Raw genomic sequence first — 15,864 nt, 5'->3', positions numbered from 1 at the left:
AAGTGAGTTAGAAAGTCCTACCATAATTTATTAGATATCCTTATAGACATCACTGGTGTAAGTTACAGTAGGATGTCCTGTCCCATTCTCATCTGTTATCCTCATGTTTCACATTAACAATACATATATACATATTAATATTACTACAATGCAACAATGTCATTCCAGGCTGCTATGATGGCCGAGGAGCTGAAGAAGGAGCAGGACACCAGTGGTCACCTGGAGAGGATGAAGAAGAACCTGGAGGTCACCGTCAAGGACCTGCAGCACCGTCTGGACGAGGCTGAGAACCTGGCCATGAAGGGAGGCAAGAAGCAGCTCCAGAAACTGGAGTCTAGGGTAAGATGTAGTTTACTTCAACACAGGTTATACTTATACTCAGGGATGTGCAGAGAATGTTTCACAGAGTAAAAACGGCATTCATGGTCTGGAGAGGGCACTTTTTACAGACCGATAAAAGGGCAGGGGCTCAAGCCCCCTTTGATGTCTTTGTGTGCACGTCGTGCCTGCATGGTTATACTCATAGACAAGGAATTAAAAAGAAGTAAGTTCTTCGTGCATCATTCAATTCTGAAGGTGGTATTATCATAAGACAATGAAATAAGAGGAATTAACTTCATAGTGCATAATTCAATTCTGAAGGTGCGTGAACTGGAGTCAGAGGTTGAAGCTGAACAGAGACGTGGAGCGGATGCTGTTAAAGGTGTCCGCAAATACGAGAGGAGAGTGAAGGAGCTGACATACCAGGTACTGTATAGCATGCTCACTTCAATGATAGATAGATAGATACTGTAGATACCTTTATTATCCCAAGGGGGAAATTCAGTCGCCCAGAGGCAGCACTGCAGCAGTTTAAGGTTTACAAAGTTAGAGATAAGTATGAAAAGAAAAAGGTACTGTTGTGTACAGTCAAAAAGAGCAAGGCACAATACAAATAAGAATATATACATAACGTTTGATCATCATGCCATTGGCAAAATGAATAGATTAGATTGCATGAACATATGGCTAATGTTATAAATTCACTGTCACTTCAGACTGAAGAGGACAAGAAGAATCTTGCCAGGCTTCAGGATCTGGTGGGCAAACTGCAGATGAAGGTCAAGGGCTACAAGAGACAGGCTGAGGAAGCGGTAAGAATGTTTGTAGTGAAGGAGAAAGGTCGATAATAAATCTTAGTATGAAAAACTATGGGCTATGGATTCGTGTTCACGTTCACTCTTACATTGGAAATAATAGACTCCAAACTGCTTCCGGTATCCTAAAAGGCAGCCACCTACTTCACTCAGAGATTAGAAGTAAACCGGAGATGGCATGTCTGTCTTCCTTTTCTTTTTGTCTTGGATGATCATGCTGAATGATGACAACAAGCATATGCCCTTCATGCGGAAGGTGAGTGGTTCAAACCCTGCCTAGGCCGACATAAGCAAGGGGGAGAAGATGTCAGCCAGCCCCATGTCCTCCCCTAAGTAACATGAAATCTTGTGAAATAAAATGTCGCCAACCAATCACAAGGACGATGATAGACGAAAGAAGAAGTCAGAGCTGAACCCAAGACACCAATGAACATGCAACATGGGCCACATCCTGCATTAGCTGCAACCACACTTTTCCTGAAATTGTCTTGTTAGTGTGGTTGCTCTAACAGGGCAACCAGACTATAGTACTTGTCTGACTTTCTTCCATCTTTCCAGATAAACTTTATTTTGCCTCGCTACTCCACCCACAGTTTTAGGGGCACGCACCTGGCCCAGATGTCAAATCACCTGGATTCATTGGGACTCGTCTGCTTGCATTTTGCTAAGAGATACGCTTACATATATAGTTTAATATATATTAACTTATGATTAATTAATTTTCTCCATTGACTTGAATAAGTTGGTGTCCTTCTTTGTTTAAGCCTGTAGCCCAATCAGGGACCAGCATTTCTGGCAACGTCATCATTAACAGCCAATGAGGGACCTGGTGATGCAAGTGGCCAGTGATGCCAGTGATGAGTACACCTCATGGTGCGCTCTGCTGGCACACAATAGGCCATACTTGTGCACAAGACCCAAGTTGGCACCTCGAGTGCAGTTCTAGTATGAACTGTTATCGCAAGATGTTCTTTTCAAGTGTTCAGGCTTTGAACCGCATCTCTCTGATTTTGTAGGAGGAGGCAGCCAACTCTTACCTGACCAAGTGCAGGAAGGTTCAGCATGAGCTGGAGGAGGCGGAGGAGCGCGCTGACATCGCAGAATCCCAGGTCAACAAGATGAGAGCTAAAAGTCGTGACTCCAAGGTAAATGCGTAATGCAATATGAACAAGGCACCAGTGGTGTAAAAAGAACTTACTTTAATTAAGTAAAAGTATCAATACTGCAATGTAGAAATACTCTGTTACATGTAAAAGTCCTGAATTCAAGATTTACTTGAGTAAAAGTACCAAAGGTATCAAAATATACTTCAAGTTCCAAAAGTAAAAGTACAAAATGTTTGAAAATAGCAGATCTGCAAGCTCGTTGTGAGCATCACGGCGCATTGTGAGCCTGTAGATCGGCTATTTTCAAACAGCCTACAGTAGGTATAAAATAGGGCTAAAGTGGGTTATGTGTTTTATATAATAATATCATAAGTTATATTTACAAAGAACTAGTAACTAACATTTTCAAATAATTGTAGTGGAGTAAAAGTACAACATTAGTTGTACCAACATGTAGTGTGGAGTAGAAGTAAAAGTATTGGAAATTGGAAATACTCAAGTTCAAATATTTCAAAACTGCACGTGTAAATATTTGAGTAAATGTACTTAGTTATTTTACACCACTGGACGGCACATTATGTTAGTTATCATGAACTGAGATTTAACTAAAGATTTGAGTTGAAGGCAGTCTAATTGTATGTATTTTGTCATCTTTTCACAGGGAAAAGAACCTGCTGAATAGTCTCTTCGATCTATTCTGTTGATGAATTGAATACAAAGGACCGCAATGGTTATCCTTTTAGGCCAAATGTATGACTATACCTGTGCTGTTTGCATTTCTGTCTAATAAAGTATTCAATCAATCAATCAATCAATCAATCAATCTAAGAACTCACCCTAAAACGTCATAAAATATGACGCATTAGGCCTGTATTCAATAAAGCATTACAAATATACACATTTTGTTCATCGTTGTTTTCATTATCTCTGCCAGGCCAAAGGCAGGGGCCGGAGATTACGTTTTCACCCATCTGTCTTTTTCTAGGAACTAGTCTTGCAAACTTCTACCCCATATCAGCATTAAGCAGCACCACATTTCTTGTGCATGCTGCCAGTAGGCCAAGGAAGTGAGAGTAGTATTTCCACACACTGGCATATAGTATAGTTGACCATCTCTCTTTGAGAAATGGTGAGATAAAGCTCAGACTATATGTTTTTATTTGTTAGTTTTTTTTTTTTTTAGAAAAGTAGAATCCATTCCTTTAAAAAATATATCAGGTCAATATCACATGTTAAAGGTCAGCTAAAGGTTACATTTGACCTCTAGAACAACACATAGAAAAAGCTTGATAAACATCCATGATTCACTTTATTCATGGTTTCTTTAACTGGTATTCACAATAACATGAGGACAACGTATAAAACCAAAAAGATTACAGTATTTATCTTTTGCAACATTAAACATCATATGCTCCAACTTATAATCGGCATCAGAAAGTCCACCCACCACATCCTCCTGTCCCTTCCCTCCTGATTGGCACGCACAAAAGTCTCTCACTCTGGGTGAAGGACATTACTATTCACAACAGAGTGACGGAAATGTATCCAATGATGGGATTGATGAGGGCGGTGATCTTTCAGTGGGTGAGGGTACACCTCAATCCAAGACACACCAGTGCTTCAACTCCCCTTCTACTGTTTCTGTGCATTTTAGGGAAGGCATCAGTTTACCCACACACAAGCTCATCAAACAGTGACATGCCCATGAGAGCATCCATCCTGATCGTTTTGCCGGTCTGCTCCCCAAACTGGTCAGCAGAGACAGTGTTCCAGATTCCATAATGGTGCCAACAGTACTGCATTTCAGTACTGCCATGTTAATGTCACCTTGTCTCTCTGAACATTCAAACTGGTGGGTGAGAAGTGTAAGAAGAATGAGGTTATCTACCCACTGTCAGTTAGTAGGATGGAGATAAGCAGTGTCCAAGTGGTGCTCTGTTTGTTGCGACCGTAAGGTCGCAGTTTAGTATGAAAACCTCCACCGGCCGTCCGTCGGTCACACGTGCGGTCGACCGCACGTCACACGTGCGGTCGACGTGTGATGAGGTCACGATGAGTCATCTATGCCCAAATATAGATTTCTAGGTCAGATGGCCCATAGAGTTTGTGATGTCAAACCTAGCAACCCAATATAAACAAACCTGATGTCAGACCTGAAGTATCCTTTTATACCCATATATGGAGATACAGAGATCTCCATATATGGGCATATTAGAAAGCCCATATATGGGCATATACGGATGACATCAGGGATATCCATATATGGGCATAAAAGGGACAAGGGCTTACAGTTAAGAGATCTCCATATATGGGCATATCAGAAAGCCCATATATGTTCATATACTGATGACATCAGGAATATCCATATATGGGCATAAAAGGGACAAGGACTTACAGTTAAGAGATCTCCATATATGGGCATAAAGGGACAAGGACTGTTACAGTAGATATAGAGATGTCCATATATGGGCATAAATGAACAAGGACTGACAAACACTGAGATCTCCATATAACCTATGGGAATATAAGGGACGAGGACTGTCAGCTTGTAGACCTATTTTCTAAATATTGTTGTACATTAAAAACTTGAAATGGGTCGTTCTGCATAGTACTTGGGATTTGTTGATGTAAATGTTCACATAGAGTGTAATAATTGGTAAAACAAACTTTTGGCCTATTTGTGGAGATAAGCGACCAACGGTCGCTTATCTCCCGATTAGGGAGTCTTACTGGTTTAAATGTATTTGGTCCAGTTGACAGAACCCACTTTATACATGGAATACTACAGTAGTCCAAATAGAAAGTTGGCTCCAACTGCTGGGCAGCTTGGAAACTGCAACTACATAAAGATTTATTTTAGATAAAGGACACAGGAAGACCTGATTTGGAATCAAAGAGCACAAAATATATGAAAATCTTTTTTCCTGTTAATTTAACAAGTTTAGGTGTCACTTCAATCTTCTTCATTCGTCTGATTCCAGGGGTTGCCACAGAGGATCATCTGTTTCTATCTGTTTCTATCTCGGTTCACTCCAGCTGCCTGCAAGCCCTCTCTCAGCGCATCCAAAAACCTCCTCTTTGGCCTTCTCTTCTAATGTGGTAATTACTGATCTTGTCTCCTTGCCACTTCATTGATTTATTGATTATTTGAATACTTTCATTGTCAAAAATGTAAACAGCATGGAGGTAGGCCTACATCAAGCACGCCACTGTTCATAGGAATGGGGTCTATGTTGTGGACTCGGGAACTGTTGCACTGATTATGGAGTCCACGTATGGCATTGCGACGCCTCAAAGGCCCTAAAAACAATGGAGCTTGGCCAATGACCAGCTTTGTGGGACGAACGGATGGACATACATACACAAAAAGTCAGATGTAGGAGCGGTAAGCACCACTCAAAAATACCCTTTCTTCGTTGCAATAAGACAGTAGGCTATCATCTAGTCCCAGCCACTGCCAATACAACTAAATGAAAAATGGCTTCTGAGATCCAGTTGTTCTTCATAGGCAAGAAAAAACAAAACAAAAAATAGACCGCTACCATTGCTCTCATTAGCTTGTCCGAAGCTTATTATACTAAGATTTACATTAGGGTTTTAAAGTGTTTCTTTTTCCTGGCTTGTTTGCTCATAATAAGCCTTATAGTGGCTCAAAGTAACTCAGCTCAAATCCAGGTGTATTATAGTTGGTTCCATAGTGGCCCTTGGACTGACATGTTTTCAATCAAATCATTCTGGTCAAGGTGCATAATTTACATAGACACCCAAACAAAGTAGCAATTTCAAGACACCACATCATGAAATGAAAGAAAATTGTTGCCTCACATTGTTTTCCTTTTTCAATTTCTGACCATCCAGAGTAGACATAAGCTATACAAAACAAAAGTATACAAAAACAAGAATAAGAACAAACAAGAAAGATGCAGGTTGCCGTGACTATATTCTGCAGCAAGTTAACTGTCATGTGAAGCTTGACCAATACCCGAGCTAGTACCACTCCTCAAATGTTTTTTTAATTTCCAATTACATCTGATTTCCATCAATTTCAATCAATTTCCAATGACAGCGGAGAAGTTTATCTAGTGAAAATAAAGTTTCCCCAGAACTACAGTGTGTTGCCCTTGGGGCAACCACACTAACAAAAGAAAAGGGGGGATGTAAATTTGAGACACTTAATATTACCAAACAATGACAGGACCTTTAACAGCTTTCATACAGGTAATGACACTCGATTAGATTACTGTATGTGTAACGGAGGTGAATCGGACCTCCCCACCTGGGCTTCGAACCCAGACCAATATCCAATATCTTAACCATCGGTCCAAAGGGATATATCCCTATGGATCAAGGGAGATAGACCTTTGAGGCTTCAAGGCTAGGGCTGCGACTCTCTCCGCCACTCACCCCCCTTTAGACCTCCTCCTACAGGGAAGCCCGATCCAGGTCACAGCACCATTGTAATGGAGGTGAATCAGACCTCCCCACCCAGGCTTCGAACCCAGGCCTCCCACGTGTAAGTCCAATATCTAAACCATCGCTCCAAAGGAATATCCTTATGGAACGAGGGAGATACTAGACTTTTGAGGCTTCAAGGCTAGGGTTGCGACTCTCTCTGCCACATGTAATCTAGATACGATTGCCAAATCCTCAAAAAGCTGTCAAGCACATTTCTCAGAACATACTGTAGGTAATCTTATCAAGAGAAATACAACTGTTAATCTCTGAGAACCTTCTTGCTATGAGGATGTGGAGTCAGACTTCCATGTTTTTGCACATGCATTTCCTGGCAAGTCCAAGAACCACATCTATGAATTTATTGTCTCCACCAGCCGAAGGCTGAGGGAGAGTATGTTTTCCCCTCCGTCCGTCCGTCCGTCCGTCCGTCCGTCCGTGCGTCCGTCCGTCCGTCCGTGCGTGCGTCCTCGCAGTTTGTGAGCAGCTAATCTCAGTCACCGTTGGCCCGATCGCTGCCAAACTGAGCACACACACTCCCTGGATGCCAATCTAGAACCTCTGCCCCACATTTTTCAAATCAGCCTCATGGTGGCGCTATAACAGGCCGATTTGTGTGGCCTGGTGGAGACCTGTGCTCGGAAGAGCACTGCTTCTAGTTTATTATAATTTTTGTTTGCGCTATTATGTTTCACATCTGAAACATATCTGTCTGATAGCCGGTAGCCTGTAGGGGCAGCAGTGACAAACAAGACCACACTGAAATGTGTGGTCTGGTCAACACAGAAGTTGAAAAGAAAAACATCATAGATTGTTTTGCAATGGCTTAATTTCTTTGCACACAACACCAACAAATGTAAACAATTATTTCTGAAAAGGCATAATGTGTATTGGTTTGTGTTTTTCAGTTTGTGCTTTTCAGTTGTGTGTCTGTTCTAGTATGTATTTGTCCAGGCAGCTCTATTTGAGAGGCAGGGGCGGTCAAGAGTACTGCGGGTGGCCACCTATTTGTAGAAGTTGTCAATCTGATCATTGTACATCTTCATGACCACCGATCTCTTCAGCTTCATGGTAGGACCAAGCTCTCCCCCATTGATGGAGAAGTCATGGTCCAGGACGATCCACTTCTGAATGCGCTGGGCCTTGGAGGTGGCATTTTCGTTGACCTGGTTGATTCCCTCCTGGATGGCAGCATGGACAGCACAGTCTCTATCACCAGCAATCTCAGAGACGCGTGTGGACTTGCTGCCTAGCTTCTTACACAGCTGCACTGCCTCTGGCGTCAACTCATCCTCTGGGTTGCCTGTCTCACCGTCCACCTGGCACTTGATGGTGAGCAGCATGGACAGGAATTTCCTGTTGTCTCCAATCAACATGGCGTTACTGATGAGCGGTATGGCCTTCTTCACAGCGTCCTCGATGGGAACAGGAGGAATGTTCTCTCCACCTGCTGTGATGATCAGCTCTTTGATGCGTCCGGTTATGAAAAGGTATCCATCCTCATCGTGTTTACCAAGGTCACCGGAGTGAAGCCACCCCTCTGCGTCCATAGCCTCCTCCATCTTGTCGGCCATGTTGAGGTAGCCCATGAAGACGTGTCGGCCCCAGAAGCAGAGCTCACCGTTACCCTTCTCATCTGGGTTGTCAATCTTTGTCTTGCACCCTTCCATTTCCTTCCCACAGCTGGTGAGTCTGAAGGTGTTGGTCTTGGACATGGAGTGAGGTCCTGTGACCTCACTCATACCGTACACGTCGTACACAGGGATGTCCAAGCTGAGGAAAAACTCCTGGGTGTCTTTGGCAATGGGGGCAGCAGCCGTGTAGCACTTGTCACAGCAGTCCAGGCCGAGCTCTGTGCGCACCTTGTTGAACACCAGCATCTTGGCAATGTGGTAGGTAAGCGGCTCACGACCGACTCCGTTTTGGTTTATCTTGCAGAGGTTGGTGTGTAGCCCCACATTCTTGGCCCAGGCAGACACCTTCCTGCGAACAGTGGACAACTGGGCACCAGTGGCTTTCATCTTGTCCTGAATCTTTTCCCAGACGCGGGGGACACCTATGAAGAATGTGGGATGCACCTCTCTCAGGGTGTTGACCAGGGTGCCCTGGAGGGCATCTGGCTGTGCAAAGTATGTGGCCCCTCCAACTTTCATGGGGACCCAGATGTCATTCATCTGAGCAGCAATGTGGCTGAGGGGTAGGTAACTTATCAAACGCTCTTGAGCGACAGTGGCATCTGTCACGCATATGTGACGGCTGGTGGCTAAGGCTGTCCATGTCAGATTGTCATGGCTTAGCATGACTCCTTTGGGTTGCCCTGTGGTCCCTGAGGTGTAGATGAGTGTGCAACACTGATTGTTCTTCTGACTGGCGATGATATCGTCAAGGGGAGTATCTGGCTCGTCCTGTCCCAGCTCCATAAATTCCGCCCATGTGTAGAGATTTTGTTTCTTCTCTTTTAGAGTGCCTTTGTACTGGATGATGGCCTTCAAGTATGGCAGCTGGTCTTGATACTGGAGGATCTTCTGAAGTTGTTTGTGGTTCTCCACAACAATCACATTGGCCTTGCAGTTGTCTGCTATGTACTGGCAAGCCTCAGGAGAACTAGTGCTGTATATGCCCACAGCAAAACCTCCTGCCAGGATGGCAGCAATGTCAGAAATTACCCACTCGGGGGAGTTAAATCCCAGAATACCCACACCATGGTACCGCTCCAGGCCAAGCTTAAGGAAGCTCTTGGCTGCTGTGCGGCAGGTCAGGTAGTATTCTTTGTAGCTAAGAACCTTCTGCTGCTCGCCGTCCTTCCAGCCCAGAGCGGTGAAGGTGCCGAAGCGATCCACAGCTGAGGTGAACATCTGGTGTACCGTTAGTGGGGGTTCGGCAGCTATGCCAGACTCCCCCATTCTCAGTGTCACTTCCTCATTGTCTCTGGATGTCCATAGGCGAGGTTTCTCTGCTATTGGTGCAGACATTCCGTTGGTGCAGACAATCCGTCTCGTCTTTGATCTCTTTCCTCTTTTCTTGTCTCCTCTTCTCCACTTTCAGCTTCCCCTCTTCTCTTGTGAGCACAATTATGATGACAAGCCGACCTTTATAGCACTGCTCTGTTGTCACACAGCAAAAAACCCTTGCCTAACAATGCCGATGCCCGTTAGGAACACATGCCACTGGCAATACTGTTGTGCCTATTGTCAGAGAAGCTGTTGTAGCCAGGTCTATGATGTCCTATGACTTCATATTGATGATATTTAGGGAATGAATGCCCCACAAACTCTGATGTCAGACATCAGCTCCGCATACGGGCATCCATTTTATCCATATATGGAGATCTCTGTGAATGCCCTACCCTTTAATGCAAACCACATTATACCTGTTGTCATAAGAGCCATTTTGACCATATGTTTGCCTGTGTCCATATGAACATCAGAACACGTCATACTGATGACATTCAATACCTAACCATGGCATTTTTTGTTGACTCATGTGCCGTTCCTGATGTCAGAGCCTTTTATGATGTGATGTCACAATGAGTCAGCGCTTGCGCCAGTTTCCTCAGAAACAGCCTGATGTCAACAATCATCTCCGCATACGGAGATTCCGAACGTTTCGCGCCGGTTCGGAAAAACTGCGCATCCGGCCCGGCACTGCACTCCGCGCCACGGCGGGGAACGCGCGTGCCGAATCTGAAGCCAGTCGGACGAACGGTTCTCGAGATAAGTGGATTACATCTACGCATGCTCACAGAGATTTGTCGCATTTATAGTAACATACGGTTGAAAATGGGAGAAGTGCTCCTTTATGTCTACTATCACCCGTTTAATTGAAGAAAATTATGGCACAATCAATTGATTTGTTCAATGCATTTACTCAGTGTAGCCCTACGGTGATACGGTTATATAGATTTCATTTGTGTATGGTCTACATAACTATGGTTGCTTATTTTGTTGTTTTCCATCATCTGAGCTAGTGGGAGCATGTACTGTAGATATTGAACAACTCAGAGAGTGTACCAAATGGACCGTGAATGTTACAGGTCCATTTGTTTGTACACTCTGTTAAATTAACTGTGGATTTTACATTATAGATTGGGGTCCCAGTCAGATAGGCTACAGCATACATGATCTATCTATGATCTTCAAGCTCACAGCGGTCACGCCAAGATTTGCAATTGTGCAACACTCTTGTGTGATGAAGTAGGGCATTAATTTACAGAGAGAAAAATAAAAAGTTCAAATATGCACATAGGCCTACAAGGTCTCTGCCCAACAGCAACAAGATAACTAGAAAAATGCAATTGGAAATTGCGAGTGTGCTTGCCGACGTGACTATATTCTGCAGCAAGCTAACTGTCATGTGAAGCTCAACCAATACTCGGGGTAGCACCGCTCCCAAATGTTTTTCCACCAATTTCCAATTGCATCTGATTCAAGGTATCACGTTAACGACAATATTGTTAGATGCCGTCACAGGCCCATAATGATATTGAGAGGGTCAAAGATAAGCGACCGCCAGGTCCCATATCTTGGGGCGGCTGTAGCTCGGGAGGTAGAGCTGTGAGTCGGCGGTTCGAATCCCGGCTCCTCTTGGCCACATGTCGACGTGTCCTTGGGCAAGACACTGAACCCTACGTTGCCTCCAATGAGTCGGTTGGTGTCAGCTTTCCACAATTGGTGTGTGGATATGGGAAGTGAGGACGCTGGCGTCGAATGTTCGCCGCTTCACTTTCCAATGTATGAATGAATGGACCATTGTAAATCGTTTTGAGTTCGCAACTTGCTTAGAAAAGCCCTATAAAAATGCAATCCATATATGTTGTCTGCAAGAAGCAACCTAATCGAGGCTCTAAAAAGACAAGAGTCCAAGAATGCACTTTTGGGGTTTTTCATTTCATGCAAAGGCCAAACTAGCAGTTTTACAAACCTAACACACTTGAAGGTAACATTAAGGACCTAATAGACAAGATGCTGTAGCAGGCTATAAAAGGGCCCTGGCAGCTGTCCCTCAGGCTGTTATACCTGTGTGTCAACCCAAGTTTAAAGGGGAGAACCACCCATTTAAAAAAATCAACTATATCATTAATATACCCTCGAGTGTGGTTTGGCTTGCAAAGTACACTTTGATGACATCATTAAAGTGTACTTTGCAAGCCAAACCCTTCCACAAAACTATATCAATGATATAGTTGATTGTTGAAAATGGGTGGTTCTCCCCTTTACTGATCACCTTCAGGCTCTCTTTTAAAAGGAGTAGAGACGTACCAAAAACACATAACATTATATAAAATATACATTATTTATTTTTTCATACTCTGTACTTGTGGTTTATATTTGTGATGATATGGAATGTTTTGGGTGCTAGTTTATGTTGATGAAAGGAAACAAGACCGCAAGGCACTTCCAAAGTCCTCAATAAACTTCAATATGTCCAGAACTCAGCTGCCCTCCTGCTCACCAGTACCCGTTCTAGAGACCACATTACACCGGGAGAATCCCGCTCTTTTGAACGACCATCATTTCGACTGGAGGGTTAGCGACTCACTCCACGGCAGTGAGGGTTAGAGTCGGGTGTCGAAAATATGACATGTAGTAACAGCGACACTTCAATATGTCCAGAACTCAGCTTCCCTCCTGCTCACCGTACCCGTTCTAGAAGACCATTACACCAGTCCTCCGCGACCTTCACCGCCTCCCAGTCAAACAAAGAATCCACTTCAAAGTACTACTAAACACCCAAGACACTAAACAATCTAGCTCCATACCTCTTCAATCTCCTGGAACCTCATGTCCCCTCCCGCTCCCTCAAGTATGGTGACGCAAACCTCCTTGTTGTCCCCAAGACCAAATACCGTACCTGGGGCGACAGAGTTTTTCCTTTTGCTGCCCTAACCCTCTTGAATGCTCTCCCCAAAACCCTCAGAAATACCCCCACCCTCCAAACCTTCAAAAACCGCCCTCAAAACCCACCTCTTCCATATTTCTTTCCCCAGCTAACTCGCTTCATTTTTATGTTTTTAAAGGTTTTATCCCCTAGTCTTAGTGTTTTTCCTCAATAAAGTTGTTTATTCTTAGTCCTCTCTTTCACCAGTAAAGCGTCTTTGGGTAATACATTTGAGATATTATTATTATTATTATAAGGATTCTTTTGGTGTAATCTTTTTGGACTAAGTGTTTTGACTGAACTCACGATGTTTTACATTTCTGTCTAAAATATTCAATCAATCAAAATTGTTACATCCCTAGCACCCAGTTAACTGGGCTGCAAGGTGGTTGTTGGGAGTACTGGGGTGGCCAACTATTTGTAAAAGTTCTCAATCTGATCCTTGTACATTTTCATGACAACTGATCTCTTCAACTTCATGGTAGGACCAAGCTCTCCCCCATTGATGGAGAAGTCATGGTCCAGGACAATCCACTTCTGAATGCGCTGGGCGTTGGAGGTGGCATTCTTGTTGACCTGGTTGATTCCCTCCTGGATGGCAGCATAAACAGCACAGTCCTTGCCACCAGCAATCTCAGAGACACGCATGGATTTGCTGCTCAGTTTCTTGCACAGCTCTACAGCCTCAGTTGTCAACTCATCCTCTGGGTTGCCTGTCTCACCGTTCACCTCGCACTTGATGGTGAGCAGCATCGATAGGAACTTCCTGTAGTCTCCGATCAACATGGCGTTACTGATGAGCGGTATGGCCTTCTTCACAGCGTCCTCGATGGGAACAGGAGGAATGTTCTCTCCGCCTGCTGTGATGATCAGCTCTTTGATGCGTCCGGTTATGAAAAGGTATCCATCCTCATCGTGTTTACCAACGTCACCAGATTGCAGCCATCCATCAGCATCAATGGCCTCCTTCGTCATGTCAGGCTTGTTAAGGTAGCCCATGAAGACATGTCGACCCCAGAAGCAGAGCTCACCGTTACCATCCTCGTCTGGGTGTTGAATCTTCGTCTTGCACCCTGGCATCACCTTCCCACAGCTGGTGAGTCTGAAAGCATTGGGCTTGGATATGGAGTGAGGTCCTGTGACCTCGCTCATGCCATACACGTCGTATAAGGGTATGTCCAGGCTAAGGAAGAACTCCTGAGTGTCTTTGGTGGTGGGGGCAGCACCCGTATAGCACTTGAAACAGTGGTCCAGGCCCAGTGCCTTGCGCACCTTCTTGAACACAAGTGTCTTGGCAATGCGGTAGTTGAGCGACTCACGACTAACTGCTCCGTTTTGGTTCATCTTGGTGAGGTTGGTGTATAGCCCCACGTCCTTGGCCCAGGTGGCCACCTTCCTGCGAACGGTGGATGACTGGGCACCGGCAGACTTCATCTTTTCCTGCATCTTCTCCCACACACGGGGTACGCCCATAAAGAATGTTGGACGCACCTCCTTTAGAGTGATGCCCAGAGATCCCTGGAGGGCATCTGGCTGTGCAAAGTATGTGGCCCCTCCAACCTTCATGGGAACCCAGATGTCAACCATCTGAGCGGCGATGTGGCTGAGGGGCAGGTAACTGACCAGTTTCTCCTGGGCCACAGTGGCATCTGGCATATACGTGGCATCTGGCAGATTCACATGGTATTTCTGGGCCAAAGCTGACCATGTTAGATTGTCGTGGCTTAACATGACTCCTTTGGGAGTACCTGTGGTCCCTGAGGTGTAGATGAGCGTGCAGCACTGATTGGGCTTCTGGCTGGAAATGATGTCATCAAGCGGAGCATCTGGCTCGGCTCGGCCCAGCTCCATAAATTTTGCCCACGTGTAAATATTTGGTCTGTCCTCTTTTAGAGTGTCTTTATACTGTATAATTGCTTTCAAGTAGGGCAGCTGTTCTTGGATCTGGAGGATCTTCTGAAGCTGTTTGTGGTTCTCCACAACAATCACATTGGCCTTGCAGTTATCAGCTATGTACTGACACGCCTCAGGAGAATTGGTGGTGTAGATACCTACGGAGAACCCTCCTGCTAATATGGCAGCAATGTCTGAAATTACCCACTCGGGGGAGTTGAATCCCAGGATACCCACACCATGGTACCGCTCCAGGCCAAGCTTGAGGAAGCTCTTGGCTGCCGTCCGACATTCCTGGTAGTATTCTGTGTAGCTGAAAACCTTCTGCTGCTCGCCATCTTTCCAGCCCAGAGCGGTGAAGTTGCCAAAGCGCTGCACAGATGAGGTAAACATCTGGTGGACCGTTAGTGGGGGTTCGGCGGCCAGACCAGACTCCGCTATCCTCAGTGTTACTTCCTCATTGCCCCTGGATGTCCACAGACGAGGTTTCTCTGCTATTGGTAGGTATCTCATGGCAGCTATCTCCAATCTTACGTGGTATCTCGCTTTTCTATTTTGTTGCTATTGTGAGCAGAATGTGAAAGTCATCAAAGTCAATCCTTATATAGGATAGATATGGGTATGTCATAGTGTCGTGGCCTCGGTCCTGCCAATTATACAGTATGGGCGTATCGGGTTTGTTTATGGTTATGTCTGAGTCTTAGTGACTTGGCTGTGGTCCGCCCATTACAACATTTAATATAGGATAATATGTTTGGAGAACTGCTAATTCTATTGACTTCACACGGGGCACTGTACTCCCTTGTGTCCTCAGCAATACACACACCAAGTTACTGGAGGCAGATGTTACAAATTATAAATAGAACTGCACTCTGTCGAGGTGCCAAGGAAACACCTTTGCCCTGCATTTTTCACATCTACCGGTACCTTTTATAGGGCCACCAGGAGGCCAACTTATGTAAAACCCATTCTTTGATATTACTCCTTCAGATTTGATATATTCCTAATTGGCGAACATTGGCTTCCAAAGTTTGCAGGATTGATCCCATCAGCCTGTTATAGTGCCACCAGCAGGTTGACTTTAGCTAAACACATTTTTGGAACAAAATGCCTCAAATTATGCATGCAGCGTCCGATTGCCGTGAAAGGCCCAAGAAGACACGGCACCCTTTTCACATTGGCCTATTATAGCACCACCAGGAGGCCACAATAATCCTACCTGACCTGGAGGAGACCTGTGCTCGGAAGAGCACTGCTTCTATTTTATTTTTTATTTCTTTATTTTAGCAGTGGCCGTCTCCTAGGCGTGACTGCGTGTGTATGTAACTTCGTAACGTTGTCTGTAACATGAGCTGCAATACCGCTGGGTGACCAGTAGCGCTGTTGAGCAGCCCATGCAG

General features: G+C 44.8%; 2 protein-coding genes across 2 annotated transcripts; both read right to left on the bottom strand.

Moving 5' to 3' along the window:
- Positions 1 to 7,698: 7,698 nt before the first annotated feature.
- Positions 7,699 to 9,666, bottom strand: LOC308299270 (long-chain-fatty-acid--CoA ligase ACSBG2-like; the record flags this gene model as incomplete). The annotated part of the gene is made up of 1 exon (XM_080743013.1): positions 7,699 to 9,666. The coding sequence occupies one exon, from the start codon at positions 9,664 to 9,666 to the stop codon at positions 7,699 to 7,701; it is 1,968 nt and encodes a 655-aa protein (XP_080599139.1).
- A 3,319-nt stretch (positions 9,667 to 12,985) lies between these two features.
- LOC308299261 (long-chain-fatty-acid--CoA ligase ACSBG2-like) lies at positions 12,986 to 14,977 on the bottom strand (the record flags this gene model as incomplete). The annotated part of the gene is made up of 1 exon (XM_080743001.1): positions 12,986 to 14,977. One exon carries the CDS (start codon positions 14,975 to 14,977, stop codon positions 12,986 to 12,988), a length of 1,992 nt encoding a protein of 663 aa, XP_080599127.1.
- Between the last annotated feature and the right edge of the window lie 887 nt (positions 14,978 to 15,864).

Source organism: Nannobrachium achirus (assembly GCF_963921795.1).
Source record: "Nannobrachium achirus genome assembly, chromosome: 2".
NCBI classification, from domain to species: domain Eukaryota; kingdom Metazoa; phylum Chordata; class Actinopteri; order Myctophiformes; family Myctophidae; genus Nannobrachium; species Nannobrachium achirus.
Note: the sequence above shows the minus strand (reverse complement) of the source record. Positions and strands in the feature narration are given on the sequence as shown.